This window comes from Struthio camelus, chromosome 28 (assembly GCF_040807025.1).
Source record: "Struthio camelus isolate bStrCam1 chromosome 28, bStrCam1.hap1, whole genome shotgun sequence".
Taxonomy (NCBI): domain Eukaryota; kingdom Metazoa; phylum Chordata; class Aves; order Struthioniformes; family Struthionidae; genus Struthio; species Struthio camelus.
The window spans coordinates 1,901,684-1,914,843 of NC_090969.1; the positions used below are offsets into that span (position 1 = coordinate 1,901,684).

Sequence of the window (13,160 nt, forward strand, 5' to 3'; positions counted from 1 at the left end):
TGTTTGTTTGACTGGGACATAAAAGGCAGGAGCTGGGTGTGCCAGGCTATCGCTAACACGGCTCTCCGCTGGGCACATCAGATGCCTCCCCTCCCTGTCGGTATCTCCGTGCCTGTAGTAAAGCTACACACAGGCTCAGCCCTGCATTGCTGAACCATGTTGGATACTGGAGTGATGGCTTCCAGGCAGCACCTGGGTCTGCTGCAGGTGAAGTATCTTAGACACCCTGACAGCCTCACAACCTGGAGGAAAAGGCTTCTCCCAGTGACCACAAAATCTCCACCTGGCCACTCCTGCTGGGGCAATACCTTCAGTGACGGTAGCTCCAGCAAGGGCTCATCTGGGGTCTGCCCCGTGGCCGTCCCTCCCGTGGCCCTGCGAGGGAGGCGGCAGCAAGCAGCCGAGATTGCTGCTTGGGCTAACCATCCCCCAAAGCACAAACCAACCCAGGGCGAGCCCTTCTCACACCCAGGCTCCCCCAAAAAGAAGCAGGAACGAGCTGTCCTTATGCAGCAAGGTCCAGATTCACCTCTTCTAGCTTTGGCCATCTGCAGGTGGCAGGTGTCTACTTCAATGTCTCGCTCCCCTCCGTTCAGAGGAGGGAGAGGGTGCCTCAGACAGGAATTTGGCTCAGCTCGTTTCAGCCCTGATTAGGGGCCAGGCTGAAGTTAAGCGCTGAAATAAACTGGTTCCATCAGCCCACTGTGCAGACAGAGACTTGCTGCCAAAACAGGCAGGTAGAATTCCCCGAGAAGGTGAAAAACTGAATGAAGCAAATCCCACAGCTCCTAAATCCTGCTCTGTGGCTCTGACCATGGTGGGGCCACTGCTCCAGGGGACACACCAGGATCACAGAGCAGACTGGCAACACAGGGAAGATGATAATGTCCAATGTTTATCCAAGCTCCTGAGCATCCAGGGACAAAGAGCAGCACAGACAAGGAACTCAGCTGGGACCAAAGCAGCATGCAATAGGGTATCTTTATTAACGGCCTTGTGACAAACTCTCAGACCAAAAGGCAGAAAACTTCAACTAGAGATACGATGCTAGGATACACGGCTGAGCATGCAATACAGCAGTTCTGTGCAGTTTCTTCGAGTTAATTATTTACTATTTCTTTCCTCCTGCCGCAGTTAAAACCTGTTTCCCTGGCATGTTTAAGTTGAAGACACATTTTGGTAGGAACAAGCAGTCACAGGATGGAGAATGTTATCTCCCATTTCAGTGTTACCTATGATTTTAAGCAATTCTATATCCCTTAAACTTTAGGCTTCTTTTAGGGAGAGGGAATGACTGGGGGAACTTGTTTATGAGTTATCTTGTTATAAAGAGCCTGAAAGTAAATCTGTCTGCACTGTCTTCAGTAAGAAATTAGCTTCATTCAGAGGAGATTTGTTGAATTCCATTTCTGGGCCAATTTCCAAAGAAAATAAGGCAAAATCCAAAACAATTCCACTGTTTTCTTCCTGGTATATTTTAAGAAAACAAATCCAGACTGAAATCTTAACAAGGGCTGGCATTTTCCGAGGATCCCAAGGGTATAAGGTATTCCAAATCACACTTAGAGGGAGATAATCTTCTGGTCTCTTTTGCAAAACCACAGCAGAAATGTGGAAAAGTTTGCCATTCAAATGATTGCTTTGCCCTTCAAAGGGTGAAATTCAGCCCTGAGCAGGGGGTACCAAACACACAAGTAACATATAAGCATTATCCCACCTGCTTCGCTGGGGAAATTTCACCCTACAGGCTTGAACCTGCTCTCAGTGGAATGGTTCCCACTGAGTTCAACAGTGCAGGATCAAGCCTTAGGCATGAGGCAGTAGGGTCAGGTACTCTGGTATGTCTTATTCCAATTCATTCATCACTGCAGAAATTTTGCAGCCAATTTGTCCTATAAAAGACACCACAACTTTTCTTTCCATGGTTTCCCTCCCCCCATGTATTTGGATACCGCTGATTTTGGTTCCTGTAGTTTATTTCCTGATGCTTCTCCTGGTGGACGAGGTTGTGGTCAGGGTGTAGGACTTGGAACCACCCCCAGAGGAGAAGCCAAGCGCCCCGCTGCCCATGCCTGCTCCCAGGCTAAGGCCTCCTCCAATTCCTCCTCCCAGGAATCCACTGGAGCTGGAATAGCCGCCTCCACCGCTGGAGCTGACCACAGCTATGGCACACAAAGAAGCAAACCAAGTGTGAGCACCAGGGAACTTCAAATCCAGCATGGCACCCTCACAAAAAGGGCATTTTTAAATTGCAGCAGTTAAATGAAAACTCTCCACAACCTCCTGCAAAAGCCCAGGTCCCAATACTACTCTCTTATCACAGTCTGCCCCAGTGTGTTTATCTCTGTGCTAAGTCAGATGCATGCAAGGATTGCACAGCCCATTCCCCTCTCCATCACTCAAGTCTGGCAGGGGACCACCTATCAGAAGCTAGCAGGTGGAGGAAAAGCAGAGTGACTGGTTTAGAGAGCTATAGATAACGTCTCTGAGACACCAGCATCTGTCCAATGTCCAGGCAAGATGAGTGCTCAACACTTCCCAAGCCAGAAAGACACCCTCCAACACCATCTTTGCACCCCCTTCCGTTCCAGGCAATTGCCTTTTCCTGCTAGCACACTTTTTCCCCCTCTGTACAAAAATAGGAGGAAAGAAACAAAAGGATTATAATTCCCCCCCAAGTTAAATCTTATACAGAAAATTTAGGGGTGAAGTCTGCTATGGAGTCAACAGCACCATCAACGTCAGACCCAGGGGCTCTCGTTTAAGCAGGGGTTTGACTTTTCAGAAGCCAAGGCAGGACACCACAAGGTTCCTGCAGGCAGACCCAGCTAGTCCCATCTGCATTCATTTTCCACAGGCATATGGCTATGTCTAACTACTGTACATTATAAAATCAACTCACAGATGTTGACGTTGCCAAATCCATCGCCAGCCAACCTGTTGGAGAAGAAAAACACAAAAGCAAAAAAGGAAGAGGACAGGTTATACTCTGCATTACTCAGTATTCCCTTAGGGCCTCAGCTTTGAGGATGAAGACAATGGAGGTGAGTTGTTATTGCTGCTGTAAATAATTCAGACAAGATAAGTGTGCCATCCAGCGCTTTGTTCTGGCCCTACATTTACAAGCTCTGTTATCACCGGGGGGGGGGGGGGTGATAGAGTAACATCGGCTCTGTCCTAATTCTATGGGGATCTGACCTGCTTGGAAGTTTTCTGTCACAACATTGAAAGTACAGTGGCCAATAGCTTTTTTTTGTTTGCACATTTTCATGAAAAACATGCAATTTCCCCCAGAACTTTCCAGTTCGCCTATTCTGCCAAAGAATTTTCCAGGGCCAAAAATCAATTTAAAATGCAAGATTTTATCTTCTATATTCCCTTCAGAAATTGGAATTGGGCCCTTGTAATGGCCCCATGATGCAAACCAAGGGAAATTCAGAAGAGTGATGGGCTGGGTTTCTCACAGTCTTGTATTTATCACCTGCCTTCAGATCTGTGCACAAAGTGGATGAGAAGCACCATCACACGGCTCTTGAAACATCACCCGTTTGTGGCACCGAGGGAGATGGGCGATGCATACCAGAGGACTGGGTTCTCTCCCGAACAGCCCTGCAGTGTGCAGGACTGAACCCTTCCTCACGGAAAACCCACAGGCTGCACCCACCTGCTCTCCTCTCCCTCCAGTAGCTTCCTGTAGGTAGCAATCTCAATGTCCAGGGCCAGCTTGACGTTCATGAGCTCCTGGTATTCCCGGAGCTGCCGAGCCATGTCCTGCTTTGCCTTCTGCAGAGCTGCCTCCAGTTCCTCCAGCTTTGCCTTGGCGTCTTTGATGGCCAATTCACCACGTTCCTCAGCTTCGGAAATGGCTGCCTCCAGCTTGGCACGCTGTGGGGACAGAGCAGGGGATGTCAGTGGGCATCTCACCTCCTCAGTGGAGGAGTCTCCTGCCTACAGACTTCTGGCAGCTACAGACCAGCCCATCTCTATAGCCCTGTAGAGCATTGCAGTCACTTGCCCTAATTTAGATCCTGAGACATTCATGCCTACATAAATTCTCTGGTCATCAGAGAGATCAGCTTGCAAAGGAAGGTCATCTCATCCCAAGGCGTGTTCTTCCAAAAGAAATAGGGTCAGATTAATTGCCTATCCACTGGCTACACTCTCAGAAGACTTCCAGGTGACCCTCAGCAACTTAGCCCACCCACATTGCACACAGCAGCACAGCACGTAGGGTTAATGCAGGCTCAGGTTTTCTCTCCTGCTATGTCCCAGAGCTTGTCCAGAGCCAGCTGGTCTCCAGCAAGCTTTGACGAGAGGCAAGCATGGGCTCGAGCAGACCTGCACTTAAAACACCACAGACCTACCCCAAAAACATTCCTGTGGGGCCACATCAAGCTAGGAGTCTAAGGCACCCACAGCGGTGCCCCCTGCATCTCCAAACAGAGCCAGTGTTTGGCAGGAAGGGATCACAGTGAACACATGTGCTTTGTACTCTCATTCATTATTCAAGGGAGCTGCACTAGGTCAGCTATTTGCTTGTAAATGTGTGTTGAAGCCTCCCTGCCCTGAAACCAAATAAATAGAACTAGATGAATCACAATGGCTTATCTCCAGCTACACATGCCCTGGTTTTTCCACAGCCAGGATTCAGCCCTGAACATAGTCTGAACCACTCTCTGGTTGACTTTCACCATCCGTTTGATAAAGGGATAACCGCCCCTGGAGAAAGCAAACAGAACTCCCATATAGGTGAAAAACCCTTTTATGTGCCCCGACATGGTGTTCCCTTCTGCAGAAAGGGAGTGGACATAGACCCAAGAAGTGAGAGGGCACAAGGAACGTGTGCGGTGGGGTAGGATGCTGCACACAGCCTGCCCTTTGGAAATGGCTCTGCAACACTCCCCATCTGCCCTTCCAGGTCCCTTGTGGACTCGTTCTCTCCTACAGTTCAGCTCCCTTTCAGCACTACACTTTCCATTACACAGTTTATCCCTACTGCAGAACTGCCATGGTCCCATCTTTCAGTGTGAGCATCGCAGCTATCCCCAAACTGCTTCTAATAGATGCTCTGTTAAGCCCTGACCCTTAATACACTCGCTAAACTCACTGCTCTGCAGCAGGAAAACAAGGGAAGATCCTCACCTGGGCTTTTGCATTTTCAATTTCACTCTGCAGCCTCTGGATCATGCGGTTTATCTCCGAGATCTCATTCTTTGTGTTGCGCAGGTCATCTCCGTGTTTCCCAGCAGTGACCTGCAGTGCCTCGTACTGCGACGGACAACAATATAACCAAAAAGAATGGAGTCAGGCTAGCAGCCAGCAAGCCGGCTGCAATCTCTCCACACTTATCACGCACAGGATACACATAGTAACAGAAGCTATTACTGCCCTTCTCTCTCCTATAACTCACCTTGCTCTGGTACCAGGACTCAGCCTCCGCTCGGCTCCTGTTGGCAATCTCCTCATACTGTGCTTTAACCTCCGCAATGATGCTGTCCAGGTCCAGGTTGCGACTGTTGTCCATGGACAGGACCACAGAGGTGTCAGAGATCTGGGCCTGCAGCTCACGAAGTTCCTGCCAGTTACATTAAAAACAATATTATTAACCACTGATTTTTAAGGCTCTCTCTTTTGGAAGCCAATTAAGAGAGCCTGAGAAGAAAAGGAAAGGCAGGCAGACAAGAAGAATTCATCAAAACAATCATTAATTAGAAGGAAACCTACTGAATCACATCGACCTCGCATAGCGCAAAGTAACAAACAGTAGCAGAAATGGAGCTAGTTCTTATTCTCAAATTCACCCACTGCTTGGCAGCAAGGTTAGTTTACCCTACTCTTGAGACAAGATCACACCACGAAACGCTAATCCAAGAAGCCTGAGCATCAGCTTCACGACAAAGTGAGGGCCAAGTTCCACCATCTCACCCAAAGATGCAATGTGTCTGGTCGCACGTGAGAATGCACAGAACCTGCACTTGACTTTCAGGCTTACTCATGCATATGCAAGGAAGACTCACAATCCCCCCATCACCATTCTCATCCCTGGGAATGGCATGTTAATTTTCCCAGTCACCATTTGCCATTTTTCATCCACTGGTGATGCTACAGTGCAGCAGTCACAGTAAGCAGAAAGAACCTTACCGCTTCATAGAGAGACCTCAGGAAGTTAATCTCATCTGTCAGTGCATCCACCTTGGCCTCCAGCTCTACTTTGTTCATGTAGGCAGCATCCACATCCTAAAAAAACAGTGATAATCCATGACAATTGCAGTAGCTCTGATGACTAAGCCCATACAGCCTTTTATGGCTTCAAAAGCAGCAATGAGCCCATCAAATTCCCCCAGGTCATCTGTTTTCCATGTCCTCCAATGCCCCACCATGACCTAAAATCATCTGCCAGTGTACGAAGCTGCTGGCGCGCAGGATCCCATACGTTCTGGAGGGTGCCCTAGGCCACATGCTGAGCTGGACTTGCAAAGTTTGGACAGCAAGGTAGGAGATATACAAGATCCAAGGATTTGGTATTCCTTCCTAGGTTCCTATAGGGGCCTCAGTCCCTATACTGACACAGCCCTTGGCCAGAGGTAAGAGCTGTAATTCTTCACCTGTGGTCTCTAGCCAGAGCTGTAGCAAAGGGAGTGTAGGGACAAAGGAGGTAGAAGGGTTGCAAAAAGGCAAACACATCTGATCGGGCCCAGCTAGTATCTATGGCACTCACCTTCTTGAGCACCACGAACTCGTTCTCTGCTGCTGTGCGCTTGTTGATTTCGTCTTCATATCTGCCAGGAAAAAAAGGGAGCAGTGTGAAGTTAGAGCCTAGGTAAAGGAAAAAATGGCACTGTGAAGAGTTACCCCAATTTCCCCCCTATTTCTCCTTATATCTCCTCTTCTCTCTTATTTCTCACTTCAGCAAAGCCTATGATTTCCCCAAGCCAGCCACGGGCAGATGTTTGCTGACCATTGCAGCAAGTGAATTGTTTGTACAAGACATGCTAGCTGCAGGCCACAGGTCCAGGGGGCTGCTTGGATAAGCTGTTGCCCAGCAGCTGTTCTGGTCCATTCTGCCATGACCACTAACTTGGAAAGCATTTCCTAAACATGTTCTCACACGCTCATTAAAATTTATTACACTTAGGTAGATTCCTGCTCCTTACCCTCACTCATCGACAGCCTAGTGGTGACCTGCAGGATTGTCGTCTATGTCCTGAGGCTCTTGGCTTTTGTACTAGCTCCCTAAGAGAGCAAACACAAATCCAGAAGAGATGCAAACAGATTCAATAAATTAGTCTATGCTCAAAGCATTTGTTAATGTCATTGTCACTCTGCACTTCTGTATTCCAGACGTTTGAGAACGTTTTGCAGGCGGTGATCACATGTCACTGTGCTGGTAAGAGCTAAGTGTAATTATTCTCATTCTGTACAGAGCGGTTATGCTTCAAAGCCCCACCAGCTTCTAATTTAGGCTACATCCTTTCTTTGGATGTTCACCTTTAGATGCAATGAACTAGATCCTCAGCAGATATAAATCATGTTCCACTGAACTGACTGGAGCCTCATTGATTTAGACCACTTGCAAGCCTGGATCTCAAAGCCTGATTTTCAGCGTTCTGAGTACTGCCAACCTGCTGAAGCGAACAGCAAGAATCTGCTAGATGAATCCTGTCTGACAAACATCCAAGAAACAGCGTGGTAGGGAAGAGAATACAAACCACAGTACTTGAAACACAGTGCTCCAACCAGCCAAGTTACCTTGTACCTTTCTTATTCACAGAGCAAAGTCAAGCAGGGGTCATTAGAACAGGAACCACTTTCTCCGGCTGTTTCAGAATTGCTGTTGCTAAAGCTACAACATGGCTCTGTTTATTTACACAGTCCATGCATGACTAGCACTGTAATTTCTTGCCTTCCGGAGAGCAAGCTACTTTGATTTCAACAGTCTTCATGTAAACTCCCACTCTGCTCTGCACTGGAAGCTTGCTGTGCTAGTATAAATAGATGTTGCCCCTTTGAGGTCAAGGTAACTGCACCTAGTACTATTGCAGAGTAATATACCACGTAATTGTACTGCGTATGTGCAGTCTGAGGCATAGAGCAGAAGGGAATCAAGAGTCTGCTCACCAGCACAGATAGTCAGAGGACTTGTTCTAGAATGGTTTGTCAAACTCCTCATTTCCTCGGGGAACTTCCACCGAGCCAGCCAACAAACTGGCAAATTGCTCAATATTCACCGTTAACTCTCAAGGCGCCCCCAGGAAGCTCAGTGCGCTATCGCACTTTGGCATGCCCCGAGCCAAGCCACGTGGACAGTGCGGACACGGTGCGTTCCCACCCTTGCTTACTTTGAACCACACCCTTAGTCAATCCAGGTACTGAACCAGGGGCTGAATCTGATCCCTGGGAGCCTCGTGCAACTACAGAGCAAGTCTCCCCCCTACCCTGGGGGTCAATAGTGAATTACTAGGTAAAATGGGTATATGGGTATACGCAAGAGAGACAACAGACCCGTAAAGGGCTAGACATGTTTTTGGCATTCAGTTTAGGAGACCAGATTTTCTTCACGCTCAATGGGGAGAAGCAGGTCCAAACTTCTGTTACTGAATCTTTCCTCCCTCTGCAACACTAGGAGCTAAGGCTCCTAAATCCTATCTGCCTTCCCTTCCTTCACTAGAAAAGGGGTTTAACTTCCCAGCACAGACTCCTAAGCTAGAGGAATAAATATCACCTCTGCACCTCTTTGCGTTCACATGACGTAGGGCCATGAATTCTCTGAGTGCCAACCAGCTCCTTGATGTTGTTTTGCAGAGAAGAAAGGTGGATTTACACCAGCTGTGGATGAGCACGCAGCAGAGAGAACCGAGCAGGACTGGGGGAAACATCATTCCCTTGCACCTACTTTAGAATTACCGTGTACTGACTTTCCCTCAGCACACCCTGGGGATTATCAGATCTGTTTGTTTTCAGTTCCTGCCTGATCCAGAAAAGCATTCCTCTGTACAGCTGGGTTGGGCACAGGCTGGGACAAAGGCTATTTTCTTCATGGGACTCCTCCCAAGTGACATGATTAGGACAGAAAAGCCCCTTAAAAATTGCAAGTCACCTGCTCCATTACCTACACATCGAATAAGCAGCAGTTCACCCACCAGCTGCCGACCTGTAGAGCTCCCAAGTGGTCCCTATGAACCTGAACGGGCATGTGCAACCCAAAGTACAAAGTCGTTCCTGAGGAGGCTTCAGTGCAAAGTCAAGAGGACGGAGCCACTGAAAACCATGAGGGAACAACGTGCCAGGAACAACGAGCAACTACTGAACTGCTTGCAGCCTTCTCTTCTGCCTAGGGTGGCTACAGCCATGTCCCTCACTTGGGGTGAGATTCACCTCTCCTAAAGGACCATTTAAAAGTGGGATGCAGCCAGTTTGAGTGGAACAGGTGGCCCAGCGGTGAAAGGTGAGCCCAATGACGATTCAATTCACCTTTCAACGTCTAGAAGAATCCAGGCAGCTTCCCTGGACTATACACCTTAAACAACTATACACCTAAACAATTCACGGCTGGCATGAATTTCCTCCCTAGCAGGAAAGCTGGGGACATCTTTGCCAAGCTATCAACTAACTTGTCAGCATACTGCACCGTTAGATGGGAAGTTTATACGTTACTTGTTCTTGAAATCCTCAACAAGATCCTGCATGTTCTTCAGTTCACCCTCCAAACGCCCTTTGTCATTCAACAACCCATCCAGCTGATGCCGCAGGTTGTTGATGTATGCCTCAAACATGGGAGCAATGTTACTTCGGGAGGTCTTCTGGTCCTGGAGGAGGCTCCATTTGGTCTCCAGCATTTTGTTTTGCTGCTCCAGGAACCGGACCTGAAAACCAACCAAGGGGTCATTTGTGAAAGTGTAAGGAGTGGGGGTGGGGGGGAGTTTGGATGTGGGGGAAGGATGGGCTGGGGAAGGTATCTGAAGAATTCAGTTTGCTCAGAAGCAGCACCTAGATTCTGGAGGGTGATAAAGACCACGTGGGAGCATTACTACTCTGGGGCTCAGCTTATGACAGGTGAGGCTTTGTAGTTAACTAAAGATAAGCAGATTCTGCTTGCATGACACTTGAGAAAAGCCATCCAAGGACTTCAAAGACAGCCTATTACATGAACTCCAGGTCTGGATTCCAGGCATTTTGAGGATGCCCGAGCTCAAATTTGCAGCACAGGACATAGGATGAATTGGTTCAGAATAGCAAAGCCACAGATGCATAGGTCAATGGCAACAAACACAGCAAACCCCAAATTATATCAAGATCTGTTCTACTGGATCAAATCCTCCCCCAAAGGCCCCCTCCTCCCTGAATTTGGTGGTGTTATGCTTGGGTTCAGATTTCATCTTTATTGCCCATAAAATGGGTGCAGGCAGGCTTTATCAGCCAAATGAAGAGGGAGCAAAGCTGGCGTAAAAGGGAAATTATCCTTTGTTGAAGGCAACACAAGCAGGGCTTTAATAGGAGTTATCGGCCTGGAATAGTTAAAACACATCAATGCTCTTGAGGACCCGATCCTGAGCCCATTTTTGCCACTGAGAATCTCCCACCGAGTTAAGTTAGCTTTGGGCCAGGCCTGCCTTTAAGAAGCACCCACAGAGCCATCAGCTTTTCCAACACCTCACCTTGTCGATGAAGGAGGCAAATCTGTTGTTGAGGGTCTTGATCTGCTCCTTCTCCTCCTTCCGCACCCTCTGGATATTGGGGTCGATCTCTAGATTCAGGGGTGTCAGGAGACTCTGGTTGATGTTGACCTCCTGAATGCCTGCGGGGCCAAATCCCATGCCGAGCCCGCCGCCATAGCCGTATCCAGAGTGAACGCTGTAGGAGCTGCCACCTCTACCGAGGGAGATCCGATTGCTGGCAGAGCCGAGGTTATAGAGGCTGGAGCTGCCAAAGCCACCTGCCCTGCCAAAGCTGGCACCCCCTCCTCCACGAGTTGAGGAGACAGTGCTGACTCGCATTTGGCTGACCCCTGGGACAGCCACAGAGCGAGAGCTGAAACTCACAGACCGGGACATGGCTGCTCTGAGGATGTTTTCCGTATCCCTCACCCTTAAAAAGCTTGGGGAAGCTGCGCTGGAGACCCAGAGAATGAGCGAGTTCTCCGGACTCGCCTCTCCTTTTATCCGTTAGAAGAGCTGGGCTTGGCTGGAGGGCAAAAGAGGGATCGTTTTACTGCCTCAGAGAGCTAGGTGTGCCTGGCAGCCTTCCCACCCACCCCCAACCTGCTGAACTCCAGTGAGCGAGAAGGGAAGGGCCCAGGAAGGCGGACACGGCACACCTGGCGCGCTGTGTCCCTGTGCTCAGACCTGGCTTTGTTCTGTACCTCCCTTCGCCTCCGCCACATGTGCAGCTGAGGGACATCAAGCACGGGTGCTCCTGCCCTCGCCTGCTCTGGGCTCCCTTGGCAGAGAATTAAAATGGGACGGGCCTGATTGCCACTTTCTCATAGCTTCTCCCTTCCTCCCTGCTTGAGTAAAAGGGTGTTATAACAAGAAGAGGGAATATGCACCAATTTTTAAAGTCTTCACTGCAGAGCAGGCAGCTCCCCCCCTGCAATAGCAGAAAGGAGATAAGAGGCCTCAGCTTCAGGCACAGCCCACTTAACATAAATCAAAGCCAGCTGCAGCCTCTGAGGCTAGCAGAGTCCAGCTTTGTCTTAGCTTTTGCTTTCTCTTTCCTGCTAGCACTAAAGTAAAGGCATTTTTAGGTGTGTTGCACCCTGCATGTGGAAATACCCAGTGTGCCAGTCCAGACTCAAAAGGAGACAGGTCAGATTGCTGCCTAAACTTCTGGGCACCTATGCAGAAGAGGCAGAGAGACAAAAGATAGTTTCAAGGGCTTTCCACTATTTTTGAATAGCTGCAAAGGGATCATTCCCTTTATTATCAGGTCATAAACTCTGCCACGAGATTTCAAAGTCTGGCCTGCACTAAGGCGGCAATCCAGCCAAGGAAAATATAGTCCTGCTTTCAGATAAACCACCATAAAGCCAAAGCTGTTCTCAGCAGCCTTGGAGGGAACACCAGTTCAGCAGTAAGAGAACTGAACTTCACCCTGATTTGCACTATCAAGAGTCAGATCCACAAAAAGCCATTTTCTAATCTTAATTACCACTGAGTAGCACCACTGATTTTAGGCGAGGATGAGTCTATCTTCCATTCAACGTTTGAGCTTTCTGCCCTGTGTCAGTAGCAACCTAGTCAATGCAGTAGGGACTCAAAAAGTCTAATTTACCATGCTTCCTGGGTCTGCCCCAGCCACTGCAGTGTTGTAGTTAGCCAGTTTAGATCCTCCACATTGATTACAATCCCCCCTACAATTCATTGTTTAAATCCAGCTTCGAGTCAGGTTAAGTCAGGATTCAGCAATTCCAGAGCGTTTCAGGTAGAGCTTTCCTTACGTTGCTGAGATGCCATGGTAACGTTGCATACTTTCACAACTGGATGGACTAACGAATGTCTCCAAGCCCATGCAAACGTCTCCTAGGGATTCAGGTTTGGTAACACAGAAGATAGCGCGAACCGGTTAAACACCTTCTTGGGGAAGCAAATGCTTTGACATTGTGAATATTCTGCTTGGTGTCACAACTGCCAGTCCCTGCATACCTGAGAACAGCCCACCGCTGTGCACCGACGCTCACAAAGGTGACAGAAGAGTCACCAACGAGAAATCGCTCCGTAAATCCTCCAGTACACGCACTGAGTCCTCAGCTCCAGTCCAGAAAGTGCTAAAACATCAAATACAGCCATGTCCCAGTGGAAGACAATGAAAACTCCAGGCAATCAGAGCTGTGTGCTAAGAACATGTTATTATGCTGATCAATATCACTCTGGTGTTTCCTCACCCTCTCATCCATCTCCCCTGGGCTATCTCTTGCTGTGCGTTTAGATTGCAGTGTTTGGATTGAAAGCTTGCTGGGGTAGGGAGTGCCCTTAGGTTTTGTGTTTGCACAGTGCAGTCCTGGTTTGTGATTACCACTCCAAAGTGCTTTGCTAGTGAGTCATTAAAATTAATTAGTGTCTTAACTACAAGCAGTGTTTTGGTGGTCTCATGAGCAGGGTATCACAAGAGCACTGCAAGCTGGAATTCGTAGGACCTTCAGAGAATGACACTGTCAAGCTGTT

At 48.5% G+C, this 13,160-nt stretch overlaps 1 protein-coding gene across 5 annotated transcripts in view; it reads right to left on the minus strand.

Annotated features, from left to right (window-relative positions):
- Positions 1-962: 962 nt before the first annotated feature.
- Positions 963-13,160, minus strand: part of LOC104152373 (keratin, type II cytoskeletal cochleal) — a 36,421-nt gene continuing 24,223 nt past the window's right edge. For 3 of the 5 annotated variants that reach the window (XM_068921312.1, XM_009687712.2, XM_068921310.1), the window contains 9 exons: positions 10,656-11,181; positions 9,655-9,863; positions 6,719-6,779; positions 6,142-6,237; positions 5,411-5,575; positions 5,143-5,268; positions 3,665-3,885; positions 2,903-2,937; positions 963-2,162 (listed from right to left, as the gene is read on the minus strand). In XM_068921312.1, the coding sequence (XP_068777413.1) occupies positions 1,975-2,162; positions 2,903-2,937; positions 3,665-3,885; positions 5,143-5,268; positions 5,411-5,575; positions 6,142-6,237; positions 6,719-6,779; positions 9,655-9,863; positions 10,656-11,051 (1,497 nt within the window). In that variant the 5' untranslated portion in view covers positions 11,052-11,181 and the 3' untranslated portion in view covers positions 963-1,974. Of the gene's footprint in view, positions 2,163-2,902; positions 2,938-3,664; positions 3,886-5,142; positions 5,269-5,410; positions 5,576-6,141; positions 6,238-6,718; positions 6,780-9,654; positions 9,864-10,655; positions 12,519-12,641; positions 12,764-13,160 lie in introns of all 5 variants that reach the window. The other 2 variants (XM_009687704.2, XM_068921311.1) reach the window with 2 other exon arrangements.